The sequence below is a fragment of the Elgaria multicarinata genome, chromosome 4 (assembly GCF_023053635.1).
Source record: "Elgaria multicarinata webbii isolate HBS135686 ecotype San Diego chromosome 4, rElgMul1.1.pri, whole genome shotgun sequence".
NCBI classification, from domain to species: Eukaryota; Metazoa; Chordata; class Lepidosauria; order Squamata; family Anguidae; genus Elgaria; species Elgaria multicarinata.
The window spans coordinates 79,580,262-79,595,920 of record NC_086174.1 but is presented as its reverse complement, the minus strand read 5'-3'; the positions used below and the strand labels follow the sequence as shown (position 1 = coordinate 79,595,920).

General features: G+C 42.1%; 1 protein-coding gene and 1 long non-coding RNA gene across 3 annotated transcripts in view; both read right to left on the bottom strand.

Moving 5' to 3' along the window:
* The window catches only part of MAP3K5 (mitogen-activated protein kinase kinase kinase 5), a 111,706-nt gene that overhangs the window by 47,492 nt on the left and 48,555 nt on the right, over window positions 1–15,659 (bottom strand). For both annotated transcript variants that reach the window (XM_063124621.1, XM_063124622.1), the window contains exons 7-9: window positions 14,969–15,139; window positions 7,924–8,036; window positions 5,760–5,919 (exon numbers count right to left, since the gene is read on the bottom strand). In XM_063124621.1, the coding sequence (XP_062980691.1) occupies window positions 5,760–5,919; window positions 7,924–8,036; window positions 14,969–15,139 (444 nt within the window). The remainder of the gene's footprint in view (window positions 1–5,759; window positions 5,920–7,923; window positions 8,037–14,968; window positions 15,140–15,659) is intronic.
* LOC134397728 (uncharacterized) lies at window positions 3,769–4,621 on the bottom strand. The gene is made up of 2 exons (XR_010025377.1): window positions 4,531–4,621; window positions 3,769–3,876 (listed from the first exon to the last, which is right to left on the bottom strand). It is a non-coding gene; the product is annotated as an uncharacterized LOC134397728 (long non-coding RNA).

Genomic DNA, 15,659 nt, shown 5'->3' with positions numbered 1-15,659 from the left:
TGGGTTATTTATTTATTTATTTATTTATTACATTTATATACCACCCCACAGCTGAAGCTCTCTGGGTGGTTCACAAAAGTTAAAACAGTAAACGTGAAAAAGTATACAAAATTTAAAAACCATCAGAAACATAAAAACAACAGTATAAAAACGACAGTATCCATGTCATCCAAAGCAAGTCAATACCTTTTATTGACAAACTAGTCTTTAACATTCTGGATTTTCAAATATATGTCTCTGTAAGGCTTAGGTATGTATAGTACTTCCTTGCTCTTTATTTCTCATCACTAAATTTCACGCTAAATTATAGGTCCACTGGTAGAGCCATGCTGATAAAAAATATTCAGCATACAATAAAACATTCAAATTGTTCTATTTAAAACATTCTAATGTCACAATCATAACTGCCTTTAAGCTAGGAATAGGAGTCAAACAAAGATGTAATTCTATTATAGCATGAACTAAGCATAAAATCCTGTTACAATAAGCATACACTACCATGCATAAAAGACACCTCAATGCATTTTAGGCTTGTCTCTATCAGAAATTGGGATTTTATCTCACCAATGTTGAGGAGAAATTGCCTTAAACTTATGTGCATTCTGCACTGTTTAATATAGCTACTTTAAAACATTGCATGCATTGCTGACTGCGAGGTTTAATTGTTCTGTCAAGAAATAGGCCTCTACTAAACAGGCAACAGCTGTTCTAGCATACATAAACAATCTCCCTCTGGTATTTTTCTATCAGTAGAAATGTACTGAATCATATTTTCCTCCCCTTGGGTTATATACTGTAATAAGGTTCTCTTCCATAAACTAGAATATTGCCTTAATATTGACACACCAAAAATTATCTCACAGATATTATGACAATACACAGAATTGAAGGCTAAAAGGTGCTCTTTTCCCAAAGGCTCCAAATAGGACAGTATAGACTAGATAATAAAAGAGGGAATTGAGGTTTCACTACAGACAAAAAGCATTATTTATTTTATTAAAACTTGTATATCCTGCCTTTCAAATAGAAACATTCAAGGCACTTAATTTTTAACACTTAATTTTAACTTAAATTTAAATTTTACTGTTTTAACTCTGTATTTTAATCTTATAATCAACTTTGCTGTGTGGTTTTATCCTGGTTGCGCTTTTTATACTGTATTTCGTAACTGTGTTTTTAACCTGTTGGTTGTTTTATTGTGGTTTTAATTTTTGTGAACCGCCCAGAGAGCTTCGGCTATTGGGCGGTATAAAAATGTAATAAATAAATAAATAAATAAGGCAACTTACATCGAAATTGTTTTACAAACAACAACACGAGAACAAAACATTACAAACCCCAAACAGCCAGAGAAAACAAATTGTGTTTCACCCTCACAATTGCATGTCTCACAATTGTTCAATGGTGGAGAAGACTGTGTGTGTTGAGGGGGGAGAGATTGATTTGCAGAGAAAGGATTAAATACTCCCTCCCATACCAATTCTCTGCTCTAAATCACCTCCACTCCCTTTCATAAACAAAGTAGCCAGAGGAATTTAAAAATACACATTTGCGTTTAACTAGTTTAGCTTTCAGTGAAAGAGTTGTACTAATCGGGAACAAAAACCAACGCTAAAGCACTTCTAACTAGCAATGCTAGTTAAGTGTTCTCCCAAGTCAGACTGGGGGAAGGGGCTGTCTACAAGTGGGGAAAGCCCCGCAGTGGCTGTGGATCTGCACTCTGTCGGTTAGATGAGGCACTGCGCACGCACAGGTTTGCAGCCACCATGGGGCTTCCCTGCGATGCTGCATTTTGAAGTCGGGGGTTTACCCTGACTTTTTCAAAGGCAGTGACATCAACACAGCGCTTCCGCTGTATAATGCCATTCTTCAGCCAATCCGGGGCCATGCCTGGTGGAAGGTGATCACCGATTGGTTGCCTTCCATCAGGAAGAGGGCGGGGGCATCTCCGGGACCTGGATGGCCAGCCAGACCTCATGCTCCCTCCTCGGCCTCAAGCATTACCCGCTGCTGCCCCAGGAGAAAGAAAGTACAGGGTTGAGGAGGGAGATGGCACTAACCGAGTGCCGTGAAGACAGCCCCTAGGAAACAAGCACTGGAAGCTCAAAGCTTTATAAGCCCCCAAATTCTCCAGCTCAGATTAAAAACTGAGCCAGAGAAAAAATTCCACCTCTCCCAGCCCATCTCTAACCCCACCCCCACTCAGTTCCCAAAAGATGTCTACTGCCATCCTCTTTGCTGGTCCACGACCGTAATAAATTTTTGACTTTGACTACTGCCATCCTCAATACACACGCACACATTTCCCCATTCCTTATATTAAAGAAGAGAAGAGGGAAGTTTTCTCCTCTTCGTTCTCTCCATTATCCTGTCATGCTGGCTAACAGTGTGCTGTGGTGCAGGAGACAATGGGAAATGTAGTTCTCCAGGGACTCTTGCAATGGGTACTGCTTCCGTGCCACTGCAAATATAAGGGAAGGAAGGCGAGTATTTGGGGATGGGAGTTTTCCAAGTGTTTGACTGCACTGGGATTTCCGCCCCCCACCCCACCCACCCCCGGCCGATTTCCCCCTTTGTTTTTCCAATAAGAATCTGAAACCTAAAGAGATCTTTGAAGAGTTCTCCCATTCTTACTTTAATTTCAATGGAAGAGATATCAGTATGTGTTTAAACTTTACCAATAAGACTTAAAGGATTTTAAGATTGAATGGAGTGTGCCCACGGTCTGAAGGAGGCAAAGGAGAAAAAACAAAACAAAAAACCCACAAAAAACCCCAAATTATAGTATTATGTCACTAAAAGGTGGTTTATGATTGAAACAATTCTCTTGGAGGACAAACTTTGAGAGTTAGCCACAAGATTTCAGCACCCTTTATCCAAATTAATACAAAGCTGTATAGTTTAGTGAACCTGAAATGCCTTGGTTCAAATTCCATTTTAGCCATGTGATTTAGTGGGTGACTTCTGCCAAGTTTCAGTCAACCTCCCAGACTGCAGTTGTTTTAAGTGAATGTTCACTTAAATGCTACAGAAATAAGAATTTAGCTAGAGGAGGCAAAGCTATAGCACTAACTTAGATATGCTGGCAATCCAGGATTCTTCAGACAACCAGATGTAAAAAGCTGTTGAGCAAGGGATCACTGACTAAGGCCATAGCTCTATGCACACTTACAAGGAAGGAAGTCCATTGAATTTAGTGAGACATACCTTTGAATAGGGCTGCATAGATATATAAATATTTATTTTTATATATAGATATATAAAAAAATAAATATATCTATTTTTATTACATTTATATCCTACCTTTTCCCTCCAAAGAACCGAAGGCAGCTTACATGATCCTTTTCCTCTCCATTTTATCCTCAGAAGAAATCTGTGAGGTAAGTTAGGCTGACAGACTGGCCCAACGTCACCCTGTGAGCTTCATGGCCAAGTGGGGACTAGAACCTGGATCTCTCGAGTTCCAATCCAACACTCTAACTACTAACCACAACGGCTCTCAGAAATTCACATTTCTCCATATATAGTCTGTGGGTGCCCTGGATAGGGAGCTAACTTCTTTTGCATCTCCACTCTGGGCCCAGTTGCAACTCCCCTTCCCCCCATTTTATCTGAAATTGACTGACGGAGTTATGGTTGCTTAGCAACTGCAATCCCCTTTCTTCATCCCTGACTCCAGCAAAATGGCTAGAGTTTTGATGTTGAAGGTGATATAGACAACAATATTTACAGGCATGCTCGGTAAGTTTGCTGCCCGGTAGCTCCCGAAAAGTACCGTATTTTCCGGCGTATAAGACGACTGGGCGTATAAGACGACCCCCAACTTTTCCAGTTAAAATATAGAGTTTGGGATATACTCACCGTATAAGACTACCCCTCTTCCAACGCACACCACACATGCGCGCACACACACACACACACAGCTTCTCTCTCCCTCGCTCGGTCACTCTCCTCCCCCCCCCCTCGCTCTCCTCCTTCCTTCCCTCCCTCGCTTTCTCTCTCTCTCTCTCTCTCTCTCTCTCTCACACACACACACACACACACACACAGAACTCAGGAGCTCGTGGCTTCGGTTGAAGGGTTGAAGGCGAGGGCGTGGGGAATGTGCCTCTGTGGCCCCCCTTCAGCCTCCCCTCCCCACCTCTCCTCTCCCTGCTCTAGTTGTGAGCCTGCAGCTGGCGAGAAGCGGCTGCCTGAGCTGAGGAAGGCTGGTGCTGCTTTCGCGCTCTCATTCTCTCCTGGTTTACGAGTCTGTGTCTGTGGCGCGCTGCCGGGATAGACTCGCTCTCCTCCTTCCTTCCCTCCCTCGCTTTCTCTCTCTCTCTCTCTCACACACACACACGCACACGCACACGCACACACACACACACACACACACAGAGAACTCAGGAGCTCGTGGCTTCGGTTGAAGGCGAGCGGCTCGCGCTCCCTTTGCCTGCCTCAACCACCGACACCCTCAGAACCCAAACAGTAAAAAGGGGGGGGAGGAGAAAAAGAAAGAGGCGGAGGGGGGCAACGTTGTGCATGTACCCGGCGTATAAGACGACCCCCGACTTTTGAGAAGGTTTTCCTGGGTTAAAAAGTTGTCTTATACGCCGGAAAATACGGTAAATATGGTGCAGAAATGTCTCATCAGTCCAAAAGCTGGCCCTCAACACAACATCAAGCAGAGTGTATAGAGAAAGAAGTAACTTAATTTCAACTTTTAATTGCCATTTTATTGATTAAAACAGAATCATTTTGAGTTAATAGAAGAGTTTAACAATGAAAGGGGTTAAATCGGTCATTCTGGACTAAGGGCAGTATTGAATATTGTAAATGTTTCAAAAATGTTTACATGGGCTGACTGAATGTATATATGTAAGTCTACGATAACAGGACTGAGAGTTTCCAAACAGCCATTACTGACTGCTGCAAGAGAGATTCTGTGCTATTTGGAATGTGGAGCAGTCAGCCTATTTACAAAATACATTTCCTTGATGACCTGGCTTCCCCTCAGAGATACTCAAAATCCAACATTAAGGGCCAGGTTGGTGTAGTGGTGAAAGTATCAAAGCCTAGGATTGAGAAGATCCAGGTTCAAATCTCTACTCAGTCATGAAGCTCAAAGGGTGGCCTTGGGCCAGTCACTATCTCTTAGCCTAACCAAACTCACAGGCATGTTGTGAGGATACATAAGGAGGGGGAGAACTATGTATATCAAGGGTGCAGAGAACTTCAGGCTCAGATGCAAAATTTGGCCCCACCTGGGGTCCCAATCTGGCCTGCCAGGGTTCCCCTGATGGCCACATCCCCTTTTCCTTGACCACCCTGTTTTTTGCATTCCAGCGTTTGTGCGTCCTAAAAGGCTGAAATGCCTCCCCTAAGGCTTAGTTATTGGCAGTAAGAGCTGCAGGCTAAAATTTGCTGGTATTTTTGGGCCCACTCCTTTTGCCTTCAGCTCCGCCCACACTGGAATGTGGCCCCTGAGAGCTTCTTCAAAATGGAACTCGGCCCTCAGGATGAATGAGGTTTAACACCCCTGGTGTATATTGACTCCAGCTCCTGAGAAGAAAGGTGGGATTTAAAATCTAATGAATAAGAAGAACATAGTTGCTCAAGCCCATATTCACAAATCTAAGAAAGAGAAAATATTCCCAATTACATTTCCACTATCTTTTTCAAAATATTGAGATTCAGAACGGATGTTCTATAATATAATTACAATTATCTGCAAGTTCACAGTAGGCAATGATGGTACAAGAGAGCAGTTGCTTTACCATGCTGGTGTCTTCAGTTTGAAAAGTTTCTCTGAAGCCTGGATCACTCTTGTGTGATCATTTGCCAGGACACTGGCTCCCAGGAAAAAGCCTACTTCCCAGTAACTCTGCAATTTCTCCAAGTTTCCCTTTTTCCCGAGGAGGCTGCTTATTTTTACTCCTGAAGAAATGAGAAAGGAAAAACACTGCATGAGACTTCAGCTAGAATCCAAAACTCAAGTTAATGCTCACTTAAGCTCGATTGAAGTCAGTAAGTCTTAAACTTGTATAACCGCCAGCAAGGCTGATGTTTGTGTTCTGGTTTTCAAACTGTTTTCCCCTCCCCTCCTTTTCTTAGCTGCAACCCAGTTTAATTTGTCAAGGTGAAAATCAAACCAGTAACTTCAATTGATTCTGCACCAGCACTACTGGCATATGCTGTATTATTTTGTCAATGCTGTATTATTTTGCTGTATTTTATTGTTTGTACCTTACGTTGGTATTATTTCATAATGAAAAGCAGGTAAGAAATCTCTTAAAACAAATTGAAATAAATACATGATGCACTCCTTTCACCCTGACTTCTGAGTGCATGTTATAAGAACTCGACAGCATTTTCCAACCTGATGTTCTCCAGATGTTCTGGATTACAACTCCCAGCATTCGTAACCATTGACCACACAAGCTGGGGATCATGGGTGTTGGAAACCAAAAACATCTGGTCCAACTGTCACACAGACTTCAACTCGTGCAACAGGATTTCCCTCCCCTCAAGCTCCCTGAAGGTCACTGCTCATGCCGCAGATCTACTCTAAGGGGTCCGCCTGGCGCCTACACTGTATTCTTTTCGTCGCCAGCTGAAGACCTTTTTATTCTCTCAGTATTTTAAAACTTAATTTTAACTTAAATTTAAATTTTATTGTTCTAACTCTGTATTTTAATCTTATACCAATTTTGCTGCATGGTTTTATCCTGGTTGTGCTTTTTATACTGTATTTTGTATTTGTGTTTTTAACCTGTTGGTTGTTTTATTATGGTTTTGATTTTTGTGAACCATCCAGAGAGCTTCAGCTATTGGGCAGTATAAAAATGTAATAAATAAATAAATAAATAAATAAACAAACCCTTCAAGGCAGATTTGGGTGACGCACAGGGGGCTGCATGGGGAAGGGGAAATCCAGTAGTTCCCTCCCACTGGCAGAATGAAACCATTCAATTCAACCTCGGAGTGGGGGGAGGCATCAGATTGGGGAAGGCTGTTGTAGGCCCTTCAAACCTACGAGACTCAAAACAAACAACCCCAACAGAAATTGCTAGCCCGGTATTAACCTTGCGAAATGTTGACTTTGATCCACTGACTAATTCCAGCATTTCTTCTTTCTCTATTTGCATTCATTTCCCTCCTCTTTAATTATATGGTTTTCTATCAGCCTCAAAGATATTTCAAAACAAACACAGTGAAGGCTAAGGAAATTCATCAGGACTGGTAAAAATTGCAACACGTCATCCACAGAACAATCCACAAAACACTGCTACTGAACAACCGTGGTTTATGTCACGGAGACTTCAGTGGCAGCCTTGTATAAATGAATGGAAGCTTCACAGCTGCACTGTAACCCAAACTACCAATTTAGGAAATTAGTCTGCCATAATAGCTTCTCTATAATGCCTTGACTTAACCCCAGGACCCTTAGATTTCAGGTAAAATGGCAGTTTTATAGTAAAAATTACTACTAATTCAAGCGTAATATACTCTGTTGTTAAAAAAAAAACTATGCAGAAACAACGGCATGCAGAAACTCACTAGATCAAAGTTGAGCCCTGGAGAGCCAATGAAGTTCAATAGCAGATTATTTAGATAATTAGAAACAACAGAATTCACCCACCTCTATTCAGGATTTATTCAATAATATTCCTAAATCTCCATAAATTCCTCTTTCCTTTACTGTTTCTGTGAGAGAAATTTTACCCAGAAAACTGAAATCGGTAAAGACAATCACATCTGGCAGGATCAATGTGGTGACCTGAAGTTATACCTTTTTAATAGCAAAAGTAGCCGAAGGGCAAAATTACTAACTAGCAAAGAACTTGGACTACATTTGTCAGATTGTTTCCTGTAAAACAGAGGGGGTGAAAATGCTGTCACTGAATTTGGTTTGCTTGTGAATCAACAGGCTATAATTACCAACTTTCCGTAGCTCAAAAGAGGTATCAAACTGGTGTCCAGCGGCCAAGAGGAGCACTGCATAATTAATTCCTGACTGTAATGTTGGTTCTGACTCAAATGCCTTCTTGAACCTAGAAGAACACACAAGTTTGATTTTTTTAAAAAAAACAAGTTAGTCTTACTAAGGGAAAATTATACATTTGGGGGGTACTCTTAAGTGGCAATCATCAGTGTGCTGAACTCAACCAACCCATTCAGGCACAAAATACTCTGATGTTTTCCATCCAAGATGCAGAGTTGTTTTAGGAGGCCAACATTTACAGCAGCCTTCCTCAACCTGGTGTCCTCCAGATGTTGTGACCATCAACTCCCATCAGTTCCAGCCAGGATGACCAACAGTCAGGAAACCTGGGAGCAGAAGTCCGAAACATCTGGAGGGTTCCAGGTTGGGGAAGGCTGTTTTATACCCCCACCCCCACCATCTCCTTCATATTCTCATGTGTTTAAACAATTGTGGAAAAAACACCACTTGTTAAGAGCTTTGCTGTTTTGCAGTAAGAGCTATAAATAGAAGTGCTGAAAGGTACTTTTAACATTTATGCTACAAATATGACTTCAACCCACTCATTCAAGATTCATATTGATGTCAGAACGAAGCCTTCATATTTCTATTTAAAAATAGATTATTCATATTCAGTGATCTTGTGGAACTAGGGAAATGTTAGATAACATTCCTAACTAGAAGTAGAGAAACATGAAAAAATGTGTAAGATTTTTCAAATTCACAATTTCAGGAGAGTCCTGCCAGATCAGACCAGAGACCTCTCTAGTCCAGCATTCTGTTTCCCACAGTGGCCAACCAGATGCCTATGGGAAGCCCACAAGCAGGACATAATGACAACAGCCCTCTCTCATTGGGGTTCTCCAGTGACAGGTTTTCAAGGGCATGCTGCCTCTGATCATGGAGGCAGCATATAGCTGTCATGATCAGTAGCCACTGACAACCTTATTCTCTATAAATTTGTCTATTATATAATTCAAACATTAAAACATTCACAATAATAATCTCAGTAATTATTCAAACAACCCTGTAAGGTAGGCCAGTATGATTATCCCCATACTTCATGGAGGGCAAAGGCTGAAAGAACGGTAGCTTGCTTAAGCCACCTAGTAAATTCATGGCTGAGGAGCTTTTAAATGGATGGGTAGTAGGGGAGGGGCATCTCAGCTCATTGTTTACATCAGGAGTAGGCAGCGTGGTCTGTGGCACCGTAGGCCTGTGGCCCATGGGTGTATTTGAGAAAATGTCCTGAGCACCACCACAAAATGGTTGCCACAGGAGGTGTGGCAATGGACAAGTAACTTGCCACAAAGACTGATTACAGAGCAAAGGTGGGATCTATGTCCCATCACACTAAACAATTCCTTTGAACCCACAGTTTTCAGCACCATCAGAAACCTATTTCACAGTGATCCCAGCTGCTGGTGTGAAAATGTGTATTCTATTTTTTTAAGTGGATGATGCAGGGCACTTTGGTGGGCACCAAAAAAAGGTGCCCGGGAGTGCATTAGTTCCCATGGACACCATGTTGCCTACTCCTGCTTTACACCCTTAGGGCTGCACTGCACACTAAATGTAAAAATGTGTAAATGTAGCCCGACAATTTTTTTTTTTTTTGAAAAGCTGCTTCGGAACAGACCAAGTGAGGATGCAGAAGCAGCAGGAAGGATAGTTCATCCTTTTCCATCCGCCATTTCCCATCCTCAAATCACTCCCACCACACACACACAACGGCTTACTCCTACCTCAACACAGATTTGAACCCCTCAGGGGAAAAGCTGCTGGGAGGGGGGAGTGTAGAGAAAGGGTTAAGTATGGTCTCCCAACTGTTTCTGTACTTTGCACTGTCATCTCACAAAGCGGCTTTTCAATCCAAAAAACATAGGAATGCAACTGCCTCCAAATAATTGATTCAACTAGTTCAGTATTGTTGACACTGACTGGCAGCAGCTAACTGAGGTTTTAGACAGGAGCCATTCACAACACTCCCTGGAGATGCTAGACATTGAACCTGGGAACTTTTGCATATAAAGTCTGTATTCTGCCACTGAGCTACAGTCCTATACTAAAATAATATATTTTTGAAAGGTTATTGGGTTACAGTCACACATGTTTGGATGTAACATAAAGGTTGGCAGTTGGCTGTTACACGGGACCAGCTCTTGTTGCTGTTTTCTTCAATGCGGTTATACATGCGCTCCCCGTTTTTGTTGATTGTCTTCACTGTGTTGTACAGCAAGAAATTACAAACTGAGGAAGGACGTTCACACTAACAAAATGTTCACTTCCAATGAAAAGCCTTTCCCTCCCTCATTAACAATTGGCAAGCACAGAAGCATTCATTCCTGCTGTACACCTCTAGGCGTCTTTATTATGGTAATCAGAAAAGATCCTCAAATAAACCAGTGGGGAGGCATTATCTCCTCTGCTGCAAGTGTACTAAATTTGGCACTGGGAGTTCTATCAAACTGAAGCCCCTGTACTGATAGAAGGCATTTTGATCCAGTATTGGGAAGGGGAGCAATTCCTGCAGTCACTCATGTCGTTGAAGGGACAACATTTGTATTAAATCCTGGGTTTTTGAACAAAATTTAATTTCTTAAATAATCCTTTGGATAGATATGATCCCCAGATCTTTAGAAAACACCTTTGCTGAGTAGGGCAGCAAAGGGAAGAGAATTCAGTCCAAGCAGACATCCATGTTCATCCAGCAAAGCAAGCAAAAAGAAATGGGGTGGGAGGGGAGAGAGGGAGAAGTTATATTTGCCAGACACATACTATTCTCCATTCCATTCCACCCGCTTAAAAGGAATTTACTGTAAGTAGACAGTGATGGAGTAACACCGTGGAAGAGAGAAGTTTTGTTTGTATGGAAAATAAAATACCACAGTGAAAACATGTCCATAATTCTCTGCCTGAACCCTGTTTAGAGACCACATAACAAGGTTAAAGGTGACCGTTTATTGCATTCCCTGTGCTCATCCACCCTTTGCCCTGTTAAGTCTGACAGCTGCTTTTAGATGAGGATAGGAAGGGGAAAGTACAGATAAATAACCTGTATTAGGCAACACATTGGGAATCAAAAGGAAACAGGGATCACCACAATCTTACCTCCAGAAAGCATAGAGAAGGTCAACAATAAAGAATTCTTTAAATATATCAGAAGCAGGAAACCAGCTAGGGAAGCAGTTGGACCGCTGGATGACAACAGCATTAAGGAAGTACTAAAGGAGGACAGGGAGATTGCAGAGAAGCTGAATGAATGCTTTGTGTTCACTTTGTGTTCACTGCAGAAGATATAGGACAGATGCCTGTGCCTGAACTGATGTTTTCAGGAAGGGGTCTGAGGAACTGAGGCAAATAGTGGTGACAAAAGATGAAGTTCTCAACCTTATTGACAAACTGAAAGCTAATAAATCTGAAAGAACTGGGCATGTTTAGCCTGGAGAAGAGAAGATTGAAGGGAGACATGATACCACTCTTCAAATACTTGAAAGGTTGTCACATAGAGGAAGGCCAGGATCTCTTCTTGATCATCCCAGAGTGCAGGACACGGAATAATGGGCTCAAGTTACAGGAAGCCAGATTCCAGCTGGACATCAAGAAAAACTTTCTGACTGTTAGAGCAGTACAACAATGGAACCAGCTACCTAGGGAAGTTGTGGGCTCTCCCACACTAGAGGCCTTCAAGAGGCAGCTGGACAACTATCTTTCAGGGATGCTTTAGGGTGGATTCCTGCATTGAGCAGGGGGTTGGACTCAATGGCCTTATAGGTCCCTTCCAACTCTACTATTCTATGATTTTATGTCAACAAACATGTAGATAGGGGAGATCCGGTGGAAATTGTTTACTTCGACTTCCAAAAGGCTTTTGATAGAGTCCCTCATCAAAGACTCCTGAACAAACTTAGCAGTCATGGATTAAGAGGAGAGGTCCTCTTATGGATCAGTAACTAGTTAAAGAACAGAAAACAGAGAGTAGGAATAAATGGTCAATTATCCCGATGGAGGGAAGTAAATAGTGGGGTCCCACAGGGATCGGTACTGGGACCAATTCTTTTCATAACTGATCTGGAATTAGGAGTGAGCAGTGAAGTGGTAAAGTTTGCTGATGACACCAAATTATTTAAGGTTGTTAAAACAAAAAGGGATGTGAAGATCTCCAAAAGGAACTCTCCAAGCATCCAAATGGCAGATGCGGTTCAATGTAAGCAAGTGTAAGGTGATGCTCATTGGAGAGAAAACCCAACTTCAAGTATAACCTGATGGGATCTGAGCTGGCGGTGACTAAACAAGAAAGAGATCTTGGGGTTGTGGTGGACAGCTCGATGAAATGTTCTGACCATTATTATAAAATCAAGCATCCACAAAGAAATTACTGATAGTCCAGATCAACTTATTTATAGTAGAATTAATCTTGAAATGGAGAATGCAAAAACCCTGCACCATCTTTGCCAATTGGTATGCAAGTAAAATTACTTCCTGGACCCATTCACTGGTGTTTACTTCTTCCACTGCAAAACACCTTACTACCCAGAGTGGGTGGGTGGGGAAGTCAGCAACTGCAATTCTGCAGCCATGTAGGAGGCCTGCTTTTAGGGGCTTCAGGTTGAACTGGAGTGAGAACAAAGAAGAGTTCTCGCTCTGGTGGATCCACCCCTTTGGCCCATCCCATTAAGCCCATTGGAGTGCTGATTGGCTCAGCAGTCCTATCCCTGGGAGACGCTAGTGGTGGATGCCAGGGCCAAGGGCACACCATAGCATGCACTTCTGATGTGAACCCCTTTCCACTACCCTGGAGAGTATGCAACTGCTCCTTGCCAGCCTCTTCTCCCTTCATTACTGGCCTGCAAGCCCCCACACATCATGGCTCCCTGGTAAGAGAACTCGGCTTCCCACAGTGGTCACTCATTATGGCTGATGAGAAACCACTGTGGGAAACAGAATGCTGAAGTAGATGGACCTTGAGTCTGCTCCAGCACAGCTCTTCTGATGTCTACCCAAACAGAGCAGGCAGCAGCAACCAGTCCTGCTCCTTCTATCAATAAAGTGCTCACCTTACCCAGCTAAGCATCGACAGTTGCTAGGAGCAATGGCGGTTGCTCACTCCCTTACCTCATCTTGGGTGACAGCAGGAGCTCCTAGCCAGTATTACTGCTCACTTGCCCAGTCAACTGGGTGGGCAATTGGAAGCAATTGGAAAGAACAGCCAGTGTCTAGAAAAGGGTGAGTGAGTGGCTACTGCCACTACTGCCAACTACTTGTCTGAGTAGTGGGCGTAACTCTGAGCACCAATCCACTGTCTGCCCACTCCATCTGCATAGCAGACGGGACTAGGAAAAAAGAGCTGTTGACACTGCTGCTGCCTAGTGAGAGGCCCATTGGAGAATGTTCCATGCCAAGTGCCTTTACAGTTTGTTCTGATGGGCCAAATATAAGGCAACATGCAGATCTATTTTCAGTCATAGACTTCAGTGTACAACATCACTTTAATCCAACATTTTGGCTGGCTTCTTGACAACCCTGAACATGTGTAGGAGGAGTCCTGAACATTCTGCTAGTAGCTTATTACTAACAAGTCACTTAGGGTGCAATCCTACCGATATTTAGAGAGAAAAAAGTCCTACAACTCCTAGCATTCCCTAGCCATGCTGGGAGCTGTAGAACGTTTTCCTCTCTAAACATGCATAGGATTACGTCCTTACTCTCTTCAGCTCCTAACATCTGTCCTCTTCTGCCTACTCTTTTTCACTGCCATAGGTTGCTTCATGGGTTATGCCAACTTGGCTAAAGTCGACTCTTAATCACAGAAACCAGCACCAGCCGAACCCCCAACTCCCAGCTTTCGGCCACAGCCATGGTAGCTATTGGCTTGCTGGCCTAGCTCCTGATGAGAAGGAAAACCCTCTTGCCTGATTTACACTGGCAGCATAACACTGGCAATATGTCTGAGAAAAATCTGACAGCTAATAATTAACCTGTCATCTCTGTGTTGATATTAATAGAAGTCCCATCACCTAGCAGCGTTCTCTCTCGTCCTCAACTTGGAAACAAGCCGATCATAAGAAAAGAGAGGGAGATAAATTGCATGGACTCTGAGTATGCTTCAACAGCTATTTTAAAAAGCTTCAGCGGGTTGGTTGTGGCAATCTGCCAATTCCCCCCTAGATGCAGTATGGCATGCTAACAGGACTGTAGTCTAAAACTGATGCTGAAACAAGCCTTTGTAATATACATGGCAATGGTGACGTGAGACCATCTCCCATTGTTTGATGCTATTCAGTCTGTATCAGTGTGTAAGGAAAGGACTGAATAGAACTTTGTACATGGGTGGCATAAGCTATAGTGCATGTGTGTTTACCTACAGCTTTTCACTAGTTTTAGAAGAAATTAAGCACCGAGGCCCTACTCTAACTAAAGTCAGCTGTAACTAAAGTTGCAATCTTATGCACACTTACTTGTGAGTAAGGTGACCAAACTCAGTGGCACTCACTTATGATTAAATGTGCACAAGATTACACTGTCAGTCATGTCTACTAATGTGACTTTTCTGGATTTTCTTGAATTGACTGGGATCTGATTGACCATGTTTAGTTGACTTATAATTAATAAACAAAATTTTAGAAGTACATGATATTAATTTTACTTAATGTATATCAAAAGTTTTTCCAATAGCAAAAAGCATTTCAACTGAAATATTTGATTAAGGGGGAAAATTCAATAATTTTATAATGTCCACAGAGTTGTGTATTGACTATATAGATATTCCCTAGGTATAGTCATCTGGAAAAAGTTAAATTAAAATCTGAAACTGCCCATCTTGACTGAAATTATATCCCTTCATTATATTACTAATTAATTGCTTGCTAATTAATTGTATGTAACAATGCATTTTAAAAAATTGACAATTTTCCATCGGAAAAATAAAGCAAACAATTTCCCAGCCCCATGTTTTTGTTAATAAAATAAAATCATGCAGACATATAGCAAAGTGGTACTTACCACAAGGTCCCTTGGTCTCTACTTTCCGTGTCGGTAAATCCAGAATCCAAAAAGATGTCTTTGTAGATCCGTCCCACAAGGCAGTACATATCTGAAGCTACTTGGCTCTCATGCTCCACTAGAGGTATCATAATATCTAGAGCTTTCTGCCTGTCTCCAGGTAGATTGCGTCTGGTTTTGTAATAAAACAAATAAATACAAACATTTCAACTTGTCAAAAGGCAATTGACACAGTTAGTGTGGGACATGGTTGGTGTGGGTAGAGCTAGAATAGTGGAGAGAGAAGAAAACTGCATCTGAACATATATTTAGGCCATTTCTACACCTGCCTTTTTCCCTAGGATCGTCCTGGGATCATCCCTGTGCATGCATTTACGAGGAGAAATAAGCATCTAGAAACCCACGGCAGGAAAGGAAGACCTTTGGGGATGATTCTGAGTGAGAAAAAAGCCTGTGAGGAAAGTATTAAGCATATTCCGTCCCTCTGTAGTTTGCTGCTCTGTAGTTTAAAAAATAAGTTAGCGCTTTGTTATGTATATTTGCATATAATAAGTAGTTCACCTCTAAAATATTCTAAGGAAGCCAAAACGGCAAAACACTGAGTCAGGGGAAGGAAGAAGCTCCTGCCTGCAGCATTAAAGCCCCGGGAAATTATAATCCAGCAGGATGCAACAGCCACAAGAAAAACAGA